Source organism: Nerophis lumbriciformis, linkage group LG22, assembly GCF_033978685.3.
Source record: "Nerophis lumbriciformis linkage group LG22, RoL_Nlum_v2.1, whole genome shotgun sequence".
In the NCBI taxonomy this organism is placed as follows: Eukaryota; Metazoa; Chordata; class Actinopteri; order Syngnathiformes; family Syngnathidae; genus Nerophis; species Nerophis lumbriciformis.
In genome coordinates, this window is record NC_084569.2 from 33,042,459 (window position 1) to 33,067,485 (window position 25,027).

Here is a 25,027-nt window from a genome sequence, read left to right on the forward strand (position 1 = left end):
AATATATACAGTAACACAAAAACAACCTGTCTCTGTGATCACTATAGGTGTATAAATAATAATATAGTGTTAAATAAAATCAGTCCCTTGGACACAAGACTGAAAATAACACAGCTCTCCAAAAAGTGCACTTCTGCTGCTATTTGACATAACTGTTTGTTATGATGCTTTGACATTTTTGCACTTTATTTCTTTATTGAAAGAAAATTCTATGAAGAGATAAGTTGTTTGCAAATGTGGTTACAATGCTAAAAAATGAAAAGTTAAAGCTAAAAAAAGAAATACACTTTGAGTTAACATTATTTCTTTATAGGGGGAAAGATGTGATGTTATGAGTTAGGCTAGGGCAGGGGTCGGCAACCCGCGGCTCTTTAGCGCCGCCCTAGTGGCTCTCTGGAGCTTTTTCAGAAATGTATGAAAAATGGAAAAAGATGAGGGGAAAAAAAATCTATTTTTTGTTTTAATATGGTTTCTGTAGGAGGACAAACATGACACAAACCTCCCTAATTGTTATAAAGCACACTGTTTATATTAAACATGCTTCACTGATTCGAGTATTTGGCGAGCACCGTTTTGTCCTACTAATTTTGGCAGTCCTTGAACTCACCGTAGTTTGTTTACATGTATAACTTTCTCCGACTTTCTAGGACGTGTTTTATGCCACTTCTTTTTCTGTCTCATTTTGTCCACCAAACTTTTAAGGTTGTGCATGAAAGGTGAGTTTTGTTGATGTTATTGACTTGTTGGAGTGCTAATCAGACATATTTGGTCACTGCATGACTGCAAGCTAATCGATGCTAACATGCTATTTAGGCTAGCTATATGTACATATTGCATCATAATGCCTCATTTGTAGCTATATTTGAGGTCATTTAGTTTCCTTTAAGTCCTCTTAATTCAATTTATATCTCATGACACACTATCTGTATGTAATATGGCTTTTAATTTTTTGCAGCTCCAGACAGATTTTTTTTGGTATTTTTGGTCCAATATGGCTCTTTCAACATTTTGGGTTGCCGACCCCTGTGCTAGGGAATATAACAACTACACTACCCAGCATGCAACGGGAGTGACGAGCATGCGCGGTAGCCCCGAAAAGTGTTGTTGCATGTCGCCACCCCGGCAGCTAAGAATGAGGTTATGAGCACGCTGTGAAAGTAAACGTCAAGAACTCAGCCAACACGCCTCGTCTGCATTATTTATAATTAGACAGACAACACATATACAGTGTGATTTTGTTTTGTTTACAAGGAAAGAAAAACAAAAGTTAAAAAAGGGAGATACATGTTGTATATATATATATATATATATATATGTATGTACTGCGGTTGCTTTAAGAATGTTGCGACAGCTGCCGTAAAGGAGGTACGTTGCTATCCTGGTTGCTATGTTTCCGGTTGGTGGTAAAAGTGTTCTTCATGTGTTTGTACCCTGCTCAAATCTCTCAGTAAAGTTATTCATTGGATTATACCTTTTGTTTTGAACTTTATTACACTTTGGAGCACTTTTTCCGGTCCATTGTTTTTCCTGCTTTCCCTATCTGCGCCTAATGACTGAGCTACGTGACGTCATTTCTTGTGATGTCTCACGGGGCATTTCTGGTCGGGACGGGATTCATTCCGAGGGATTCGAATAAAGAACCAACTCTTTTTCTTTACTATAGTGGTCTTGATAACGGGTACCGGTTCTCAAAAAGGGATTCGAGTCCGAGGACTCGGTTCTTTTCTCATCGAACAACCGGGAAAACCGGTTTCGAGTATCATCCCTATCCAAATACCACGAGCTAAAACAGCATGTGCAAACTACAAACTACAAAATTAGCCGGCATGTTGTGTTGATTTACTAAGACTGTGTACAACTGATAACAAGTTCAAAAGTGGCGCAGACCGTCCTATTTAAATTTGTTTTTTTATGAGTACTAAGCGGCTTCCCAATGGAAACACACATTTCCCTCCACATTCATTATCACCTTTTCATGCTCTCCAACTTGTGTGCGATATTGTTGAACGAACAGCACACATCTATTATATGTAACACCTTTTCTGCAATAGAGAATCACAATCTATAGATAACAGAAACTATTTTTAGTGAATTGTTGCTCTGCAGGGAAGTAAATGGTGGACCATCACAACACTGCAGCGTATTCATTTGTTTGATATGATCCAAATACAAGAAAAAGCATATTGAAAGACGTTTTTTTTTTTAAATAGAGAATATTTTATGATCATTTTTTTCCTAAATGAAAAAATGCATTTATTGAATGTGTTTTAATCAGCTTCTACAAGTCATCCAGCAGCTACAGTAAAATTCCGGACTATAAGCCACTAACATCTTTGACAATCAAAGCATGATCATAACAATTCCCATTTTGTGTTATTAATGCGTGCAACTGGTATCTAAACATGCAAGTGTAGCTCCTCTTCTGAATGCAAGTGCTCTTAAAGCAGGAATACAAATGATGTATTTCTACAAAATACAAAATCTGGCAAGATACCAACACACAAGAGGCAATATTTTTTTAATTGTCATTAAATAGTGTTTGTCCTTTTTGTGATGAACTGTTTAAAAAAGCATAATGTTTAAAACTAGGGATGTCAATGTTTTCAGCCGATAAATACTTTAAAATGTAATATTGGAAATTATCGGTATCGGTTTCCAAATTATCGGTATCGGTTTCATAAAGTAAAATGTATGACTTTTTAAAACGCCGCTGTGTACACGGACGTAGGGAGAAGTTCAGAGCGCCAATAAACCTTAAAGGCACTTCCTTTGCGTGCCGGACCGGTCACATAATATCTACGGCTTTTCACACACACAAGTGAATGCAAGGCATACTTGATCAACAGCCACACAGGTCACACTGAGGGTGGCCGTATAAACAACTTTAACACTGTTCCAAATGTGCGCCACACTGTGAACCCACACCAAACAAGAATGACAAACACATTTCGGGAGAACATCCGCACCGTAACACAACATAAACACAACAGAACAAATACCCAGAACCCCTTGCAGCACTAACTCTACCGGGATGCTACACCCCCCGCTACCCCCCCAAAACCCCACCCACCTCAACCTCCTTATGGTCTCTCAGGGAGAGCATGTCCCAAATTCCAAGCTGTTGTTTTGAAAAAATAATGCACTTTGTGACTTCAATAATAAACATAGCAGTGCCATGTTGGCACTTTTTTCCATAACTTCAGTTGATTTATTTTGGAAAACCTTGTTACATTGTTTAATGCATCCAGCGGGGTATCACAACAAAATTAGGCATAATAATGTGTTAATTCCACGACTGTGTATATCGGTATCGGTTGATATCGGAATCGGTAATTAAGAGTTGGACAATATTGGAATATCGGATATCGGCAAAAAAGCCATTATCGGACATCTCTATTTAAAACACGTTAATTGTCCGTTCATGGGGTTAAAATTAGAAAATTGTCTGTCTATGGCAGGGGTCGGCAACCCAAAATGTTGAAAGAGACATATTGGACCAAAAATACAAAAACAAATCGGTCTGGAGCCGCAAAAAAAATTAAAAGCCATATTACATACAGATAGTGTGTCATGAGATATAAATTGAAATAAGAGGACTGAAAGGAAACTAAATGACCTAAAATATATCTACAAATGAGGCATATTGATGCAATATGTACATATAGCTAGCCTAAATAGCATGTTAGCATCGATTAGCTTGCAGTCATGCAGTGACTAAATATGCCCGATTAGCACTCCACACAAGTCAATAACATCAACAAAACTCACCTTTGTGCATTCATGCACAACGTTAAAAGTTTGGTGGACAAAATGAGACAGAAAAAGAAGTGGCATAAAACACGTCCTAGAAAGTTATACGTGTAAACAAACTACGGTGAGTTCAAGGACCGCCAAAATTAGTGGGACAAAACGGCGCTCGCCAAATACTCGAATGAGTGAAGCATGTTTAATACAAACAGTGTGCTTTATAACAATTGGGGAGGTTTGTGTCATGTTTGTCCTCCTTCAGAAACCATATTAACACAAAAAATGTATTATTTCCCCCTCATCTTGTTTCATACATTTTCGAAAAAGCTCCAGAGAGCCACTAGGGCGGCGCTAAAGAGCCGCATGCGGCTCTAGAGCCGCGGGTTGCCGACCCCCGGTCTATGGTATACTGATGAAAAATTATCTCCATCACGATTAAGTTTGCAATAACTATGAAAAATGTGATTAATCGCTATTAAATATTTTAATCGTTTGACAGCCCTGATATATACACAGGTATATATACATACAGGTAAAAGCCAGTTTCCACCATCACTGATGGTGGAAACTTTACACTAGACTTCAGGCAACGTGGATCCTGTGCCTCTCCTGTCTTCCTCCAGACTCTGGGACCTCGATTTCCAAAGGAAATGCAAAATTTGCATGGTTGGGTGATGGTTTGGGGTGCCATGTCATCTGCTGGTGTCGGTCCACTCTGTTTCCTGAGATCCAGGGTCAACGCAGCCGTCTACCAGCAAGTTTTAGAGCACTTCATGCTTCCTGCTGCTGACCTGCTCTATGGAGATGGAGATTTCAAGTTCCAACAGGACTTGGCGCCTGCACACAGCGCAAAATCTACCCGTGCCTGGTTTACGGACCATGGTATTTCTGTTCTAAATTGGCCCGCCAACTTCCCTGACCTTAGCCCCATAGAAAATCTGTGGGGTATTGTGAAAAGGAAGATGCAGAATGCCAGACCCAAAAACGCAGAAGAGTTGAAGGCCACTATCAGAGCAACCTGGGCTCTCATAACACCTGAGCAGTGCCAGAAACTCATCGACTCCATGCCACGCCGCATTAACGCAGTAATTGAGGCAAAAGGAGCTCCAACCAAGTATTGAGTATTGTACATGCTCATATTTTTCATTTTCATACTTTTCAGTTGGCCAACATTTCTAAAAATCCCTTTTTTGTATTAGCCTTAAGTAATATTCTAATTTTGTGACACACGGAATTTTGGATTTTCATTTGTTGCCACTTCAAATCATCAAAATTAAATGAAATAAACATTTGAATGCATCAGTCTGTGTGCAATGAATAAATATAATGTACAAGTTACACCTTTTGAATGCAATTACTGAAATAAATCAAGTTTTTCAAAATATTCTAATTTACTGGCTTTTACCTGTATATACACGCTTTGATTTTTGGCTGAGACCAGGGATCTTGGGCTCGTAAAGGTTGGAGACCAATAATGTAAAATGCCTTTCCGATCACCTTACCCATATTATCTTTCTGCACCCTTTGTCTTCATTATCACCAAACTACAACATGATAACACTGAAACCCTACATCAGTCTCATATCAGCGAGCTAACAACAAAAAATGGGTGGTGTCTGGTGTGACTTGGCACTGAAAGACAGAGGTGAGACTAGAGACGTAATAATAATGATGATGACTTACTGTCCGGACTGCAGATCCTTCTCGCTGACCACGGCACAATTTGTAAGTGACAGCTCATCTGTCGGGCATCGCGCAGCTTGCATGGTCTGCAAAAAGAGAGGGACAGGGGGGGCGGGCGGAGAGAAGCGCAGTATTAGCAGATATCCGAAAAGCCGACAAGAGATTGTATGACATTGTCATCATGATGGACAGATTTAGATTTAGATGCAGATGAGAGATTAGAGTCCACATTGTGCCGAGCACAGGTCCACAACCAATGAAATGTAGCATCGAACCACAAGTGCAAATGGAATGTTTACAATAAGGTGAAAATGTAATAATAGGGCGGAACCCTTTATGACGACAACACATCTATGTTGACAACTCATCGCAATTAAGTCGCCATTCATTGTCAACCCGTTTTAGCCTCAATGCAAAAATGTAAGAGCCAAAGGTGTTATTTCTTTAAAAAATGTGTCTATTTTTGTCGACATGTGTTGTTAACTTCGTTATTTATGCTAAGCAGCGTTATTATCATCCATTCTCCTAATGCAGTGGTTCTTAACCTGGGTTCGATCGAACCCTAGGGGTCCGGTGAGTCGGGCTCAAGGGTTCGGCGGAGGTCAAGACACACCCGACTCTTCGTGTAAATAAAAACTTCTCCCTATCGACGTATTACGGATACGACAACAGCAGAAGTCACACTGATTTGCAGGTGTGTAATTTGTTGTGAGTTTATGCACTGTGTTGGTTTTGTTCTTTGAACAAGGTGATGTTCATGCACGGTTCATTTTGTGCACCAGTAAAAAAAACATGGTAACACTTTAGTATGGGGAACATATTCACCATTAATTAGTTGCTTATTAACATGCAAATTAGTAACATATTGGCTCTTAACTAGTCATTATTAAGTACTTATTAATGCCTTATTCAGCATGGCCTTATTATAACCCTAACCCTCTAACCCTGGCCCTAACCCTCTAACCCTAACCCTAACCCTAACCAAATAACTCTAAATTAAGTTTTTGTTACTTAGAATATGTTCCCCATACTGAAGTGTTACCAAAAACATACAACTTTGTCTTGAATTTGAAAAAAAAAAACATTTTATTTTTCACTAAAGAAGGGTTCGGTGAATGCGCATATGAAACTGGTGGGTTTCGGTACCTCCAACAAGGTTAAGAACCACTGTCCTAATGTCTCTTGTGAAAGCCACAAGTAAATGTGCGAGCAATGGCTAGTTTTGATTTCAGTTTGTGTTACACCGACAACTGCTTAACATCGGTCAGCCGGTTCCACTGACTGGTATTGTAACATATGCGATGAGAAGTTAGTCAACAAAATGGTTCTACTAAAGCAGGGGTGCCCAAACTTTTTGACTTGGGGGCCACATTGGGCTAAAAAAATTTGGTCGAGGGCCGAAAGCCGATTGCATGTAAAGTAATATATTCATATATACACATATTTACATATCTATATATATATATACATATATATATTAGAGATGTCCAATAATATCGGACTGCCGATATTATCGGCCGATAAATGCTGTAAAATGTAATATCGGAAAATATCGGTATCGGTTTCAAAATTATCGGTAGCGGTTTCAAAAAGTAAAATGTATGACTTTTTAAAACGCCTCTGTGTACACGGAGTAGAGAGAAGTATAGAGCGCAGATAAACCTTAATGGCACAGCCTTTGCGTGCCAGCCCAATTATATAATAACTACGGCTTTACACACACACAAGTGAATGCAAGCATACTTGGTCAACAGCCATACAGGTCACACTGAGGGTGGCCGTATAAACAACTTTAACACTGTTACAAATATGCTCCACACTGTGAACCCACACCAAACAAGAATGACAAACACATTTCGGGAGAACATCCGCACCGTAACACAACATAAACACAACAGAACAAATACCCAAAACCCCTTGCAGCATTAACTCTTCCGGGACGCTACAATATACCCCCCCTACCACGCCCACCTCAACCTCCTCATGCTCTCTCAGGGAGAGCATGTCCCAAATTCCAAGCTGTTTTGAGGAATGTTAAAAAAAATAATGCACTTTGTGACTTCAATAATAAATATGGCAGTGCCATGTTGGCATTTTTTTCCATAACTTGAGTTGATTTATTTTGGAAAACCTTGTTACATTGTTTAATGCATCCAGCGGGGCATCACAACAAAATTAAGCATACTAATGTGTTAATTCCACGACTGTATATATCGGTATCGGTTGAAATCGGTATTGGTAATTAAGAGTTGGACAATATCGGAATATCGGATATTGGCAAAAAAAGCCATTATTGGACATTTCTAATATATATATATATATATATATATATATATATATATATATATATATATATATATATATATATATATAAATAAAATTGGATATTAAGAATATGTGAAATTTCGACTTCTGCCTTGTTTATTTCCATGACAACCTCCTTAAATTGTTGTAATCAATCACAAATATCAAGCAGCTAAAATGTGCCAAACATGGGTAAGTGTGGAGAGTGTTTTGCAATTTTCCCATCATGCTTTGTAATGGATGTCATTTTGAAATTGTTATGGTGCGTGGACCTTTTTTTATAATATCCGCAAAGTTTAGTGAGCAGGTTGTGTTATGTGTGACCATGTGTGTTGACATTTTGTGTTAGTCAGATTTCTTTTTTTTGTTTGCACCATGGCAAGGGAAGGTTGTTTGCATTTGGTCATACAAGTAAATACTGCACATACATCTATTTAAAGCATAATGAAAGGTAATTGAACTTAATTACACGTGTTGTCCACGGGATGGCGACAGCATCAAAATTATCAGACTATTAAAATGAATGCAATCTCCCTGAGGCTAAGTATCCTTATTGAACTCATGATGTCTCGCGGGCCAAATTGAAGACGCTCGCAGGCCGTAAATTGGAAACGCCTGTACAAAAGCTTGGTGTGTACTGAAACACATGCAAAGCTGATCTGCTGGTGCGCTGAGGATTGCATTTCTTAAAGGAGGAAAATAGCGAGCGCAATCTACTTAGCCTGTCTGTCTTCATAAATATGCAGAATATATGATGATTACCATTTAACAGCCCCAATGTGATTTATCAAAACTAAAACTCTTCTGCGGCCAATGTTTTCTGCGTTCATATTTAGAACGTTCGGAAGGTACATGCAAACTAGGGATGTAATGATATGAACATTTCCAAATCATGGTTATTCTGACTAAAATTATCACGGTTATTAATATTATCGCGGTATTGTTGAATGTGCTCAAAAAGTGAAATCTTTTGACCATTTTTTTTTTTTGGATTAAGTAAAATACATAAACACACTTTAAGAAAACCCACTATTTTTCATGTTTTTTCTTCTTATGCTTCACTGTTAGTGTTTCAGCCTTAGTATTTTATCTGTTTTAATGGCTTAGCTTTTATTGTTTTAATCATTGGTTTGTACTGCAGCACTTTAAAATGTATTTATCGTATTTTTCGGACTATAAGTCGCAGTTTTTTTCATAGTTTGGCCGGGGTTGCGACTTATACTCAGGAGCGACTTATGTGTGAAATTATTAACACATTACCATAAAATATCAAATAATATTATTTAGCTCATTCACGTAAGAGACTAGACGTATAAGATTTCATGGGATTTAGCGATTAGCAGTGACAGATTGTTTGGTAAACGTATAGCATGTTCTATATGTGTCATGTCTGTGTGATCATGTTTTGTTTTAGTCATGTTCGGTTTTGTTTTTGGACTTTTTGTGCACTTTTGTTTGTATTGTCACCATAGCAACCATTCGTTTTCACCTGTCACGTCACGCACCTGTTTCACGTTTTGAGTCACGCACCTGTTTTCACTAATCATGTCTGTAGTATTTAAGTTCATTGTTTTCAGTTTGTCTTTCTGGCAACACCGCATTTATGCTCTGCACACTCTGTTTACCTCTGCACACTTCATGCCATGTCCAAGTAAGTTTTTTTCGATTCATGCCACAGTTAGCGACTTTTGTTCATGTCCTTAGTTTTTTTGCCCACGTGCAAGTATTTGTTTTCATAGCCAAGTTGTTTTACCTCCGCTGTGAGCGCCTTTTGTTTATACCTTTTGTATTTTTTTGAGTTAGAATTCAAATGTATTCACCTTCACGCCATGTCTGGTCCAAATCATTTGCACCACGGGAGAACAAATCACGCCATAGTTCAAGTCATGACAATATGTTATAGTTATTTGAATGACTCTTACCATAATATGTTACGTTAACATACCAGGCACGTTCTCAGTTGGTTATTTATGCCTCATATAACGTACACTTATTCAGCCTGTTTGTTGTTCACTATTCTTTATTTATTTTAAATTGCCTTTCAAATGTCTATTTTTGGTGTTGGCTTTTATCAAATACATTTCCCCCAAAAATGTGACTTATACTCCAGTACGACTTATATATGTTTTTTTCCTTCTTTATTATGCATTTTCGGCAGGTGCGACTTATACTCCGGAGCGACTTGTACTTCGAAAAATACGGTAATTGAAAAGTGTGTAACAAATAAAACATATTTTTATTATTTATCATTTCTGGCAGGCGTTGTAGCGTCCTACTCTGTTCAGCGATCCTTGAACCCACCGCAAAAAACCCTTTGCCCCGTATTCCTAAGAGTATAGAACGGTCACAACTTGTAGATTCAATGTGCACAACTGAATGGCTTATTTGCTCATACAGTAATGTCTTAATAACAGTTTAGATTATTGTATGTCCTTTCTTAATGTGGAAAGACGTTAATGTTAGCATTTAAGTTAGCGAGAAGTGCACTGAGATCGGTAGGTTGTGAGTTCAAACCCCGGCCGAGTCATACCAAAGACTATAAAAATGGGACCCATTACCTCCCTGCTTGGCACTCAGCATCAAGGGATGGAATTGGGGGTTGAATCACCAAAATGATTCCCGGGCGCGGCCACCGCTGCTGCCCACTGCTCCCCTCACTTCCCAAGGGGTGATCAAGGGTGATGGGTCAAATGCAGAGAATAATTTCGCCACACCTAGTGTGTGTGTGACAATCATTGGTACTTTAACTTAGTTTATTATTATTTATCTCGGTTTCTCGATTATTTTTATTTAAAACGGCAATACTAGTAGTCGGGTGTTTTACCGCGGTAATCATTAATACCATTCATTGTTACATCCCGAGTGCAAACTGGCACAGTTCAGTACACATGATAGCTTTAATTACAGTTGCATCTTCTCCTCCCATTATTGTGGGTGTTTTGATGATCAGCATATATTTTGCATATTAATAAAGTGTCACGGCGGGGTCTTTGCAGCTTACTGCAAGGTTTGTTCTCCCGGGATGCAAACGGACTATTCCGGACAAGGCTTGCAGGTAGGAACATATTTATTAATCTTCTCAAAACTCAAAGTACTGCAAAAAACGGAAAACAAGGCGAAAGCACAACGCGCTGATCGCACTTGGAGCTAAACTAACACTTAGCATAAACTATAACAAGGAAAACTTACTAGCTGTGGCATGAACAAACAAAAACGTACGTATACAAGGCATGAAGCGAACACTTGGCATAAACTTGGAATCAGACATGAACCGAACAATGGCGCCAGGACGACTGACCGGCAAAGGCAGGCTTAAATAGTGTCTCTTGAGGTGTGTGTCCCGAACAACAGAGGCAGGTGAAAATCATAAGTAACCATGGTGACTAAACTCAGGAGGTGCACAAACAGGAACTAAAACAAACAGAATACACAAAACATCATCCGGACTACGGATCATGACATAAAGACAGAAACGCAAAATGGATTGCACACCTTATTCTGCTCACTCAACAGGCGCAATCCACTTGTCACACGTTTAGTACAAACCCCGTTTCCATATGAGTTGGGAAATTGTGTTAGATGTAAATATAAACGGAATACAATAATTTGCAAATCATTTTCAACCCCTATTCAGTTGAATATGCTAAAAAGGCAACATATTTGATGTTCAAACTGATAAACATTTTTTCTTTTTTACAAATAATCATTAACTTTAGAATTTGATGCCAGCAACACGTGACAAAGAAGTTGGGAAAGGCGGCAATAAATACTGATAAAGTTGAGGAATGCTCATCAAACACTTATTTGGAACATCCCACAGGTGAACAGGCAAATTGGGAACAGGTGGGTGCCATGATTGGGTATAAAAGGAGATTCCATGAAATGCTCAGTCATTCACAAACAAGGATGGGGCGAGGGTCACCACTTTGTCAACAAATGCGTGAGCAAATTGTTGAACAGTTTAAGAAAAACCTTTCTCAAACAGCTATTGCAAGGAATTTAGGGATTTCACCATCTACGGTCCGTAATATCATCAAAGGGTTCAGAGAATCTGGAGAAATCACTGCATGTAAGCAGCTAAGCCCGTGACCTTCGATCCCTCAGGCTGTACTGCATCAACAAGCGACATCAGTGTGTAAAGGATATCACCACATGGGCTCAGGAACACTTCAGAAACCCACTGTCAGTAACTACAGTTGGTCGCTACATCTGTAAGTGCAAGTTAAAACTCTCCTATGCAAGGCGAAAACCGTTTATCAACAACACCCAGAAACGCCGTCGGCTTCGCTGGGCCTGAGCTCATCTAAGATGGACTGATACAAAGTGGAAAAGTGTTCTGTGGTCTGACGAGTCCACATTTCAAATTGTTTTTGGAAACTGTGGACGTCGTGTCCTTTGGACCAAAGAGGAATAGAACCATCCGGATTGTTAGAGGCGCAAAGTTGAAAAGCCAGCATCTGTGATGGTATGGGGGTGTATTAGTGCCCAAGACATGGGTAACTTACACATCTGTGAAGGCACCATTAATGCTGAAAGGTACATACAGGTTTTGGAGCAACATATGTTGCCATCAAAGCAACGTTACCATGGACGCCCCTGCTTATTTCAGCAAGACAATGCCAAGCCACGTGTTACATCAACGTGGCTTCATAGTGAAAGAGTGCGGGTACTAGACTGGCCTGCCTGTAGTCCAGACCTGTCTCCCATTGAAAATGTGTGGCGCATTATGAAGCCTAAAATAGCACAACGGAGACCCCCGGACTGTTGAACAACTAAAGCTGTACATCAAGCAAGAATGGGAAAGAATTCCACCTGAGAAGCTTAAAAAATGTGTCTCCTCAGTTCCCAAACGTTTACTGAGTGTTGTTAAAAGGAAAGGCCATGTAACACAGTGGTGAACATGCCCTTTCCCAACTACTTTGGCACGTGTTGCAGCCATGAAATTCTAAGTTAATTATTATTTGCAAAAAAAAAATAAAGTTTATGAGATTGAACATCAAATATGTTGTTTTTGTAGCATATTCAACTGAATATGGGTTGAAAAGGATTTGCAAAACATTGTATTCTGTTTATATTTACATCTAACACAATTTCCCAACTCATATGGAAACGGGGTTTGGAGATAAGCTTTGCAGGTGCTATTAAGTTTGCACGTGTTTTAGTACACGCAAAACTTTAGTAAACCAGGCCCTTAGTATGTTATCCGCAACACGCCCACTAGTAATTTTAGAGTTTGCAAATGTTATTTAGCGTCTGTGATTTGGGATTTTAGTCAATCAGACCCTAAGTGTAGTAAAGTGTACTAGGATGTCAACATTTTCATGACTGTGGATGTCAGTTTGTGTTTTATCGCAGTATTTTTTTACATTAACTTTCATTTTAATGAATGAATTGGAAAGCCTTTGCAGCAGAGTTGCATCCAGCGCGTTGATTAAATGCACTTGATAAAAAAAAAAAGTCAATGGCAAGCCTCAGCTGAGAAGGGAAATTCCAATGCAGCCTGACTGCATGACATTGTAACCATGGCAACTGCCTTCAGCAATCCGACAGCGCTTCAGATAATACATCAGGTTTACTGCTGGTAGATTCATCAGAGTCCGTCAGAGGCAAATTGCTTGACAGTCTATGTTTCAGTGAAGCATTATAGCAGCAACAAACAACAACCAATTGAAAACACTGAAAAAATATATCATTCTAATTAGGCATGTCCGATAATATCGGACTACCGATATTATCGGCCGATAAATGCTTTAAAATGTAATATCCGAAATGATCGGTATCGGTTTCAAAAACTAACATTTTTGACTTTTTAAAACGCCGCTCTGCACACGGACGTAGGAAGAAGTACACAACGCCAATAAACACTAATTCTACGGCTTTTGACACACTCACAAGTGAATGCAAGGCATACTTGGTCAACAGCCATACAGGTCACACTGAGGGTGGCCGTATAAACAACTTTAACACTGTTACAAATATGCGCCACACTGTGAACCCACACCAAACAAGAATGACAAACACATTTCGGGAGAACATCCGCACCGTAACACAACATAAACACAACAGAACAAATACCCAGAATCCCTTGTAGCACTAACTCTTACGGGACGCTACAATATACACCCCCAACTACTCCCTACCCGCCCACCTCAACCTCCTAATGCTCTCTCAGGGAGAGCATGTCCCAAATTCCAAGCTGCTGTTTTGAGGCATGTTAAAAAAAAATAATGCACTTTGTGACTTCAATAATAAATATGGCAGTGCCATGTTGGCACTTTTTTCCATAACTTGAGTTGAAGTTGTTCTCTTATTTTGGAAAACCTTGTTACATTGTTTAATGCATCCAGCGGGGCATCACAACAAAATTAGGCATAATAATGTGTTAATTCCACGACTGTATAGATCGGTATCGGTAATTAAGAGTTGGACAATATCGGAATATCGGATATCGGCAAAAAAGCCATTATCGGACATCCCTAATTGTAATTCTACAAAGTTAAACAATGAAGTACGTAAAAGTAGTATTTTAGTTTGTAAAAATCTAAGCATTTCAGCACTCAGTTCAGGAGCTTCAACTATTTTGTTCGTCAACATTCCCAAAATCCTAAAAACAAAGCATTCGATGTATATTTCCAGCCATCCGGCATGATTATTCTCACTATAATTCACTATGACAACAGAATGCAGTGCATGCTAAGAATCACAAAATCAGAATTGCTTGGCAGGATTTGAACAAGTGTGCCAAAATCTGTTGACAAAGGCAGCATTCAGTGTCCTTCATACCGACAGCCATCAGACTGTATAATGCATATGTTCCTTGACTGCACTTAAATGTAGAGTATATGTAGAATATATTTATATTATTTATATATTATATATTATATATATAATATATTATATATATTACATTATTTATTATTATTATTGTCTATTGTGAGCCAACTGTGGTGCTGAATTTCCCCCAGGGATCAATAAAGTACTTTCTATTCTATTCTAAATAATCAGAGAAGGGCATCCAAAAAGACAACAGAAGCAGAAGAAAGAGATGAAAGGCTGTTTTCAGTATTATGTGGAATTGTCACAACAGTGCATGGTATGCTGCTTGGTGCTAGGCATTAGAAAAGGTGGAAAATTGGCCAAGGTTTTTGGAATAGGTAGAAAGAAAGAGATGGCAGCAACAAAGACATACATTGTGGGGGAAAAGTGGGTTTTTTTAACATTAATTTAAACAGCACTTGAAAACACTGCTAAATCTTGCTATTGCAGTGTGACATTACCTGTGTTCTGTATTGCCGGCTGACAAGTGGCTAGCAGCTAATTATTTGTCTCTATACCAGTGGTTCTTAACCTGGGTTCGATCGAACCCTAGGGGTTCGGTGAGTCGGCCTCAGGGGTTCGGCGGAGGTCAAAACACACCCGACTCTTCGTGTAAATAAAAACTTCTCCCTATCGGCGTATTACGGATACGGCAACAGCAGAAGTCACACTGATTTGCAGGTGTGTAATTTGTTGTGAGTTTATGCACTGTGTTGGTTTTGTTCTTTGAACAAGGTGATGTTCATGCACGGTTCATTTTGTGAATCAGTTTTGTATTTATTTATTTTTATTTAGTCTTTATTTAACCAGGTAAAAATCCCATTGAGATCAAAGATCTCTTTTCCAAGGGAGACCTGGCCAAGAGGGCAGCAGTAAGGTTACATTAAAAACAGTAAACAAATACATAAAACATCACATTTACAACATTAAAACTTGCTCACATAGCACATGTGCATACAGACAAGGTAGACTGCAGTCCTTTCACAGGAGCTTTAAAGGGGAACATTATCACCAGACCTATGTAAGCGTCAATATATACCTTGATGTTGCAGAAAAAAAACCATATATTTTTTTAACCGATTTCCGAACTGCAATGAGGTGGCGACTTGTCCAGGGTGTACCCTGCCTTCCGCCCGATTGTAGCTGAGATAGGCTCCAGCGCCCCCCGCGACCCCGAAGGGAATAAGCGGTAGGTAATGGATGGATGGATGGATGGATTTCCGAACTCTAAATGGGTGAATTTTGGCGAATTAAACGCCTTTCAATTATCCGCTCTCGGAGCGATGACGTCACATCGGGAAGCAATCCGCCATTTTCTCACTTTCGTCGGTGTGTTGTCGGAGGGTGTAACAACACGAACAGGGACGGATTCAAGTTGCACCAGTGGCCCAAAGATGCGAAAGTGGCAAGAAATTGGGGGGGGGGCGTGGCTAAAAGGGGAGGAGTATATTTACAGCTAGAATTCACCAAGTCAAGTATTTCATGTATATATATATATATATATATATATATATATATATATATATATATATATATATATATATATATATATATATATATATATATATATATACACATATATATATACACATATATATATATATATATATATATATATATATATATATATATATATATATATATATACACATATATATATACACATATATATATACACATATATATATATATATATATATATATATACACATATATATATATATACACATATATATATATATATATATATATATATATACAAAATAAATACTTGAATTTCAGTGTTCATTTATTTACACATATACACACACATAACACTCATCTACTCATTGTTGAGTTAAGGGTTGAATTGTCCATCCTTGTTCTATTCTCTGTCACTATTTTTCTAACCATGCTGAACACCCTCTGTGATGATGCATTGATGTGTGGCACGCACAAAAGTGCTTTCATCAAATGCACTAGATGGCAGTATTGTCCTGTTTAAGAGTGTCACAACATTGCTGTTTACGGCAGACGAACTGCTTTATGGTATACAAAAACGTGACTGCTGTTGTTGTGTGTTGTTGCCGCGCTGGGAGGACGTTAATGAAACTGCCTAACAATAAACCCACATAAGAAACCAAGAACTCGCCTTTCATCATTCTACAGTTATAACGTTATTGGGCATGTATGCTGTTTATGTTGTGGGTTAGCGGACTCAGGTCCTCATGGACCTGAGTCCGCTTGAATTTCGGGAGATTTTCGGCAGAAAATTTGTCCCGGGAGGTTTTCGGGAGAGGCGCTGAATTTCGGGAGTCTCCCGGAAAATCCGGGAGGGTTGGCAAGTATGGCCTTGTGTGCAATGCAGTATTTTGTGTCTATTTAGGTATGGTTAACCTGAGTGCTGAAATCGTGGAAAAATATATGTTCTTAGCGCGCCTGAAATGGGCTGTCTGCACTCTCAAAGTGCATGTTGTTGCCAAATGTATTTCATATGCTGTAAACCTAGTTCATAGTCGTTAGTTTCCTTTAATGCCAAACAAACACATACCAATCGTTGGTTAGAAGGCGATCGCCAAATTCGTCCTCGCTTTCTCCCGTGTCGCTGGCTGTCGTGTCGTTTTCGTCGGTTTCGCTTGCATACGGTTCAAACCGATATGGCTCAATAGCTTCAGTTTCTTCTTCAATTTCGTTTTCGCTACCTGCCTCCACACTACAACCATCCGTTTCAATACATGCGTAATCTGTTGAATCGCTTAAGCCGTTGAAATCCGAGTCTGAATCCGAGCTAATGTCGCTATACCTTGCTGTTCTATCCGCCATGTTTGTTTGTATTGGCATCACTGTGTGACGTCACAGGAAAATGGACGGGTGTATATAACGATGGTTAAAATCAGGCACTTTGAAGCTTTTTTTAGGGATATTGCGTGATGGGTAAAATTTTTTAAAAAACTTCGAAAAATAAAATAAGCCACTGGGAACTGATTTTTAATGGTTTTAACCCTTCTGAAATTGTGATAATGTTCCCCTTTAAACTCATTCAATGGAACAAGGGTTTGAAGTTTAATATTCGATTGTAGGTTATTCCAAGACTTCGCTGCTGAAAACCAAAATGCTTTCTTGCCCAGTTCAGTTCTTACTTTGGGGACGACAAATTGCAGAACATTCATTGAACGATTCCTTGTTTCTTTGTTAAAAGACAAGACAGATAAGATGGAGTGATACCCAGAATGGTTTTGTAGATGAAAACATACCAATGATTGAGGCGTCAAGCACATAAAGATGTCCAGTTAACCATTGAGTATAATACGTAATGGTGAGTAAGGGGAGCGCAGTTGGTGATCAATCTCAGTGCTCCGTGGTACACACTATCCAGCTTGTGGAGACAACCAGCAGTAGCATTCATGTACAACACATCTCCATAGTCAATAACAGGCAAAAAGGTTGTTTCCACCAATTTCTGTTTCACAGTAAAAGAAAAGCAAGACTTGTTTCTATAATAAAATCCCAGTAAAAGTTTCAGTAAAAAACATGGTAACACTTTAGTATGGGGAACATATTCACCATGAATTAGTTGCTTATTAACATGCAAATTAGTAACATATTGGCTCTTAACTAGTCATTGTTAAGTACTTATTAATGCCTTATTCGGCATGGCCTTATTATAACCCTAACCCTCTAACCCTGGCCCTAACCCTCTAACCCTAACTCTAACCACATAACTCTAAATTAAGTCTTTGTTACTTAGAATATGTTCCCCATACTAAAGTGTTACCAAAAACATATACCATATTTTTTGGACTATAAGTCGCATTTTTTTCATTGTTTGGCCGGGGGTGCGACTTATACTCAGGAGCGACTTATGTGTGAAATTATTAACACATTAGCGTAAAATATCAAATAATATTATTTAGCTCATTCACGTAAGAGACTAGACCAGGGGACGGCAACCTTTACCAGTCAAAGAGCCATTTTGACCAGTTTCACAAATTATAGAAAACAATGGGAGCCACAACATTTTTTTGAAATTTAAAAATGAATTAACACTGCATACAAAGATTTTTTTTGCTTTGTGCTACGTATAAACCAGGGGTCTCAGACACGCTGCCCACACCTTAATATGGAATTTGAACGCTGGTGCGGCACGCGGGTTATATATGAATGGCGCTTGTCAGCGTCATGCGTGCCATGATGGTACAGCATATAGCACCCACTACAACCAGCGTCTTGTATGGGGCTTCCACTTGCTCAGTAGGTGACAGCAAGGCATACTTGGTCAACAACCACACAGGTTACACTGACGGTGGCGGTAGCAAGGGTGTATAATGTAGCCCGCAAGAGTCAGGGCTGCATGGGATTCTGGGTATTTGTTCTGTTGTGTTTATGTTGTGTTAAGGTGCAGATGTTCTCCCGAAATGTGTTTGTCATTCTTGTTTGGTTTTGGTTCAAAGTGTGGCGCATTATTAGTAAGAGTGTTAAAGTTGTTTTATATGGTGACCGTCAGTGTAACCTGTGTGGCTGTTGAACAAGTATGCCTTGCTGTCACGTGCGTGTGCAAGCAGAAAGGCAATTCTGTGCGACATACTGAAAGGCATACTGTATAACAAGTGGTGAGGCTGGCACGCTGTTAATACAGATTGTAGAGGGCGCCAAATGCTGCACCATCATGGCACGCCCTTATTATAGCTGCAAAGGTGAATTTCGGTGAATATTAATCCCGGGAGTTTTCTGCGAGAGGCACTGAAATCCGGAAGTCTCACGGGAAAATCGGGGGGTTCGGCAAGTAAGCTGCTGAGCCGCATCAGAGTGATCAAAGAGCCGCATGCGGCTCTGGAGCCACGGGTTGCCGACCCCTGGACTAGACGTATAAGATTTCATGGGATTTAGCGATTAGGAGTGACAGATTGTTTGGTAAACGTATAGCATGTTCTATATGTTATAGTTATTTGAATGACTCTTACCATAATATGTTACGTTAACATACCAGGCACGTTCTCAGTTGGTTATTTATGCCTCATATAACGTACACTTATTCAGCCTGTTGTTCACTATTCTTTATTTATTTTGAATTGCCTTTCAAATGTCTATTCTTGGTGTTGGCTTTTATCAAATACATTTCCCCAAAAAATGTGACTTATACTCCAGTGCGACTTATATACGTTTTTTTCCTTCTTTATTATGCATTTTCGGCTGGTGCGACTTATACTCCGGAGCGACTTATACTCCGAAAAATACGGTAACTTATTTTTCACTAAAGAAGGGTTCGGTGAATGCGCATATGAAACTAGTGGGGTTCGGTACTTCCAACAAGGTTAAGAACCACTGCTCTATACACAGTGTGGAGCAACACGTCGAAGCTAATAATAAACACAAAAAAGAAACAAACTCCATTTCTTGATATTTTAGCTATCATCTTCATGTATTATATCACTGGAGGACGAGGCTAAACATGTAAGAGCAAACCAAGAGCAGGCATGCTAATAGCTAAGCTAACCGCTAAGCTTGCTTGAAACAACACCAAGAAATAAATGCTTAGTAAAGGTGTAAAAAGTGTAGATAGAACCACGTTACAGCAGAAAGTAAGCAGTTATTAACAAGAAATTAACAAGTAGATTAATAAGAAGTAGCGGGAGGATAAAATAACAACAACTGTTGGTGTGTCAGCATTGTTGACACGTAAGAGGGTAGATCGATCCACAAATTGGTGGTGTTTACTGTTGATGGATGGATCTTTATTGCCATTGCCGAAGCACAACGAAATGTCATTTTCAGCATAAACCCGTACAAGATTAGACAAACATTGTACAGGATAACAGAACGGGAACGCTGATGGGTCGCCAATTACGGCACCCCATACAACTTGGGGAAAAAAGTAGATGCTGGGTCTGACGCTGAGTAAAAAAAAGTAGATCTCAGACTGGAGTGACAAAAAAAACTCCATAGCAAAGCACATATAAATATTAAGACATACAACTCAAGACTTGCAACGAGGAGTGAGGGGGCGGGCATCCGGCCTGAAGCTGCCAGCCACAAGGGGCGCTGCTCAGTTTCCATCATACAACGTGGGGGGAAGCGTTGAAAGCGTGGGTCGGGGGTCAACAACAACAGGTGTGTGTCTACGATAGACGGGGAAGGAGTTTGTTGCGTCTTCACTGCACTGTCCTTCGTGAGAGTCTCGCAGTAGAGACCTTGCCAAGTCGCTTGCAGCCAGGGAAAACAATCCAGATTAGAATGTTTGTGTTTGAGCAAGCGAAAATAAATTTAAATTAAATTAAAGGAATTAAATGAGTAGCTGATAATCGTTTTTGCTTTTGTTTAGTTATTGTGTACTATTGACTTTGTTTTTTCTCAAACAATTATATTTAATAAAGAGAATAATGAACTAACTTAAATATGCTGATATTCATTAACTGTCAATAGTACTCACCATAAATAGATTGACCAATTTACAGTGAATACATGTGATTAGTATTGGTAATGGTATCGACCGATCTTACTCATAGATAAATGGTATTGGAATCAGTAGGACTGGAGGATTATGCCAATAATAATAATCACGATTATTTTGATGAACACTGTAGTCATGATTAATTAAACCAATATTAAATTATTTGAAAACATGAGTATTTATTGTAACTCAACTTTAAATATAGTTTAAAAAAAATCATATAACTTAGTAACGAATAAACCACAACAAGTAGAATAATAATAACAATAATAGTAATAACAATACATTTAAATAACAATAGCAATATAGAAAACAAAGAAATTCCGTTTTTCCGTTTTAACATTTTTTACCCATTACACTTATTTCACCACCATAGAGTGTGTGCTATTTGTGTAAAATAAAATGTAATAAGATGTTTGTTAATTAAATGCAATAATCCTCACATTTGATGGCGCAATACATCTTTACCGCTTTGTCCCTTTTGGGGTCGCGGGGGTGGCTGGAACCTATCCCAGCTGCATTCCTAGCAGATTTATTTCATATTGGTGAATTTATGACTTATTTAAAATATTATTCATAATAATGAAGTATTTAAAAAATATATTCTGTTCCACTTGCATGTCGCAAAATTCAGTAAAAATAAAAAGGTGTTTTTTTTTGGAGAAAATCTGATTTTTTTCCTTTTTTTAAGTAACATTGTAAGTAAGCACCGGTAACGATTAAAATGAACCGATTTGGTAAGTTCAAATGACTATCCTGTATTCTTGAAAAATTGTTGATGTTTTAAAAACTTTAAAGCCTGACACCAGAAAAACCAACAAGCAAAAAATGCTGCAGTGCTGGCACAATTCCACATGTCTCCCGAGTATTTATGGCATCCGGAGCCGTACGGCTCATTTTCAGAACAATACTTTTATATTTCCATGCATGTAGTATTTCTAGTTAAAGTCATTTCCCGGTTATCTTACAGTCTCTTCTTCTATGCTTAAAATTGCGAGCACTGCAGCTGTAGTCCTGTTAGAAACCTGCCTCACAAAACCTCCTATTTTTTAATTATGTATGCGACAAACCATAAACCTCAATATTCACCAGCTAATGCTAGGAGAATATGACTGTACCCAATCGCATGGTTTCTCTGACATCCTGCAGCTTTTTGCCTTGAAAGTAAGGGTTGCCTCCCTGCTGCAGTCTGGCGACGATGTCGTACTGCTACCGCACAGCCATTTGTTTCCATGACATGATGTGGCGCACACGGGTCAATAGATGCAAATGAACACAATCAAACACTTCAGCGATACTGCATCCAGAAAACTGACAAAGCACCCCACATCTCTTCCATACAACTGAAACGATACAAAAAGAATACCATTGTAAGTTAATAATACAAACCCTGTTTCCACATACCTGCCAACTTTTGAAATCAGAAAAACCTAGTAGCCAGGGTCCAAGGGCCGCAGGCCCCGGTAGGTCCAGGACAAAGTCCTGGTGGAGGGTTCAGGGCTTCGCCCCCGACGCAAAATGATTATTAGCATTCAGACAGGTTAAAATGTTGCTAAAACCATCACTTTTCTATCAGTCACAGTGACTTTTCAAAACAAAAATATTACAGCAAAAATCATATGGGTTGATTGACATGTTTATTCTGTAAGCTAACTTCAATAGTTTGAAATTATTTTGACAGTTAATGCCAGTTATCCTGTCAACCTTTCACAAGACTTCAATTTGTTAATTGAAAGTATAAACAGAATAAACACTTTTTACAGTAAACAAATGGTAAAACAGTACTAAACAATTCCATTAAAAAAAAAAATTGGTGTCATTATTAACTTTCTGTCCAAGCTTGTATAATCTACTGCCTTGTTCAATTGTAAAAAATATTCTGTGCCTAAAATTCACATTTCTATCACAATTATCATACTGTAAACATGGTAAGCTAACTTCATTAAAATTAATAGTCCTGTCAATAGCATGGAATTACAATTCAAATGTAGTTTTTTTGTAAGCCTTTCAAAAGTATTCAAAATATGAAAAATTAATGAAAATTAATTTAAGCCATCAGACACTTGAAAAGTGGCACATCACATCTCTAATGTAATCATTTGAACTTTTCAACAGAAATAGCACTGCAAAAATATTAAGGACATACTTCTGTATTTTGGTAGTTATGCTGTCAACATTTAACAAGATTTCTTCAACTTGGACTTGAAAGCATAATTAGTATAAACACTTTTAACAGTATGTCGTGCTGTGAAATACAGCCGACAGGATTGCGCACCAAACACGAAACAAGACCAAAGCGCATGCGGTGCAGGAGAACAAAGGACTTCTTTCATTTAAGGTTTGTGATAAACCATCAAACGCATTCGTTAAAAGGACTCTATAGTAATATAAAGCGAATTTTTCTGGACATTATCATGTAAGAAAAGTTTATTTTTGGGACCGCGATCACCGCGTAATGATTTTTAAAGGTTGCATTACAAACATTTAACTGTCCCATGTGATCAGCCAGTGCGATTGGAAATCCATGCTCAATTATTGCCTCCGTAAATAAAACTTCAGCATTTGTCACATCCAAAGAATCTGTTTGGGCGACGAAAAACGTTGAAAGTTTTCCACTTGTATCGCTAGCAACGGCATTAGACTTGTGTTTTTTTGTCCCAACGTGGTCTTTTACATCGCTAATTCCTCCGTGTCCGATCGAAAAAGCTTGTCTGCACAAGGTGCAATTAGCTAGTTTTCACCCTTTTTTTTTTTTTAATTAATGAAAAACCGTATTTTTTATCACTGCAACCGTCAAATAGGTTGATGAAAACCGTACGAATTACGGGAAAACCGGAGTAGTTGGCAGGTATGTTTCCATATGAGTTGGGAAATTGTGTTAGATGTAAATATAAACGGAATACAATGATTTGCAAATCATTTTCAACCCATATTCAATTGAATATGCTACAAAGACAACATATTTGATGTTCAAACTGATAAACTTTTTTTTTTTTGCAAATAATCATTAACTTTAGAATTTGATGCCAGCAACACGTGACAAAGAAGTTGGGAAAGGTGGCAATAAATACTGATAAAGTTGAGGAATGCTCATCAAACACTTATTTGGAACATCCCACAGGTGTGCAGGCTAATTACAGGTGGGTGCCATGATTGGGTATAAAAACAGCTTCCCAAAAAATGCTCAGTCTTTCACAAGAAAGGATGGGGCGAGGTACACCCCTTTGTCCACAACTGCGTGAGCAACTAGTCAAACAGTTTAAGAACAATGTTTCTCAAAGTGCAATTGCAAGAAATTTAGGGATTTCAACATCTACGGTCCATAATATCATCAAAAGGTTCAGAGAATCTGGAGAAATCACTCCACATAAGCGGCATGGCCGGAAACCAACATTGAATGACCTTGACCTTCCATCCCTCAGACGACACTGTATCAAAAACCGACATCAATCTCTAAAGGATATCACCACATGGGCTCAGGAACACTTCAGAAAACCACTGTCACTTCAGAAAACCACTGTCACTAAATACAGTACATCTGTAAGTGCAAGTTCAATTTTCATATTAACGTGTGGGCCGCGTGTCTGAGACCCTTGGTTTATACATAGCACAAAGCAAGAAAAAAAACTTTGTATATAGTGTTATTTCATTTTAATTTTCAAAAGATTTTTGTGGCTCCCCTTGTCTTCTTTAATTTGTGAAACTGGTCAAAATGGCTCTTTGAGTGGTAAAGGTTGCCGACCCCTGAAATAGTATATACACCCCTTACCTATACTTGCTTAATTGTCCTTCAGCAAGGTTCCCCTTTTTGAATCCATCAACACGCCTCTGATTCTAAGAGAAACTTATTGACACAATTTCCGATCCAATTTGATGTCATCCATTACTGAAAAGTTTTTGATGACACGCCAACTTCATCAAAACGGTAATCATGGAATGCCGCACAATAGATTTAGCTCTCATCCTCAGGGACAACAAATGGTGTGTGCGCAGGAGAAAGCCCTGGAGGCTAAATAATGAATGCTAATGATGATGCTTTTCCCCCTCCTG

General features: G+C 38.5%; 1 protein-coding gene across 3 annotated transcripts in view; it reads right to left on the reverse strand.

The window, feature by feature from the left end:
* nsfa (N-ethylmaleimide-sensitive factor a) overlaps positions 1 to 25,027 on the reverse strand; it is a 100,351-nt gene that overhangs the window by 43,989 nt on the left and 31,335 nt on the right. For all 3 annotated transcript variants that reach the window (XM_061973726.2, XM_061973725.2, XM_061973727.2), the window contains exon 2: positions 5,431 to 5,516. In XM_061973726.2, the coding sequence (XP_061829710.2) occupies positions 5,431 to 5,516 (86 nt within the window). The remainder of the gene's footprint in view (positions 1 to 5,430; positions 5,517 to 25,027) is intronic.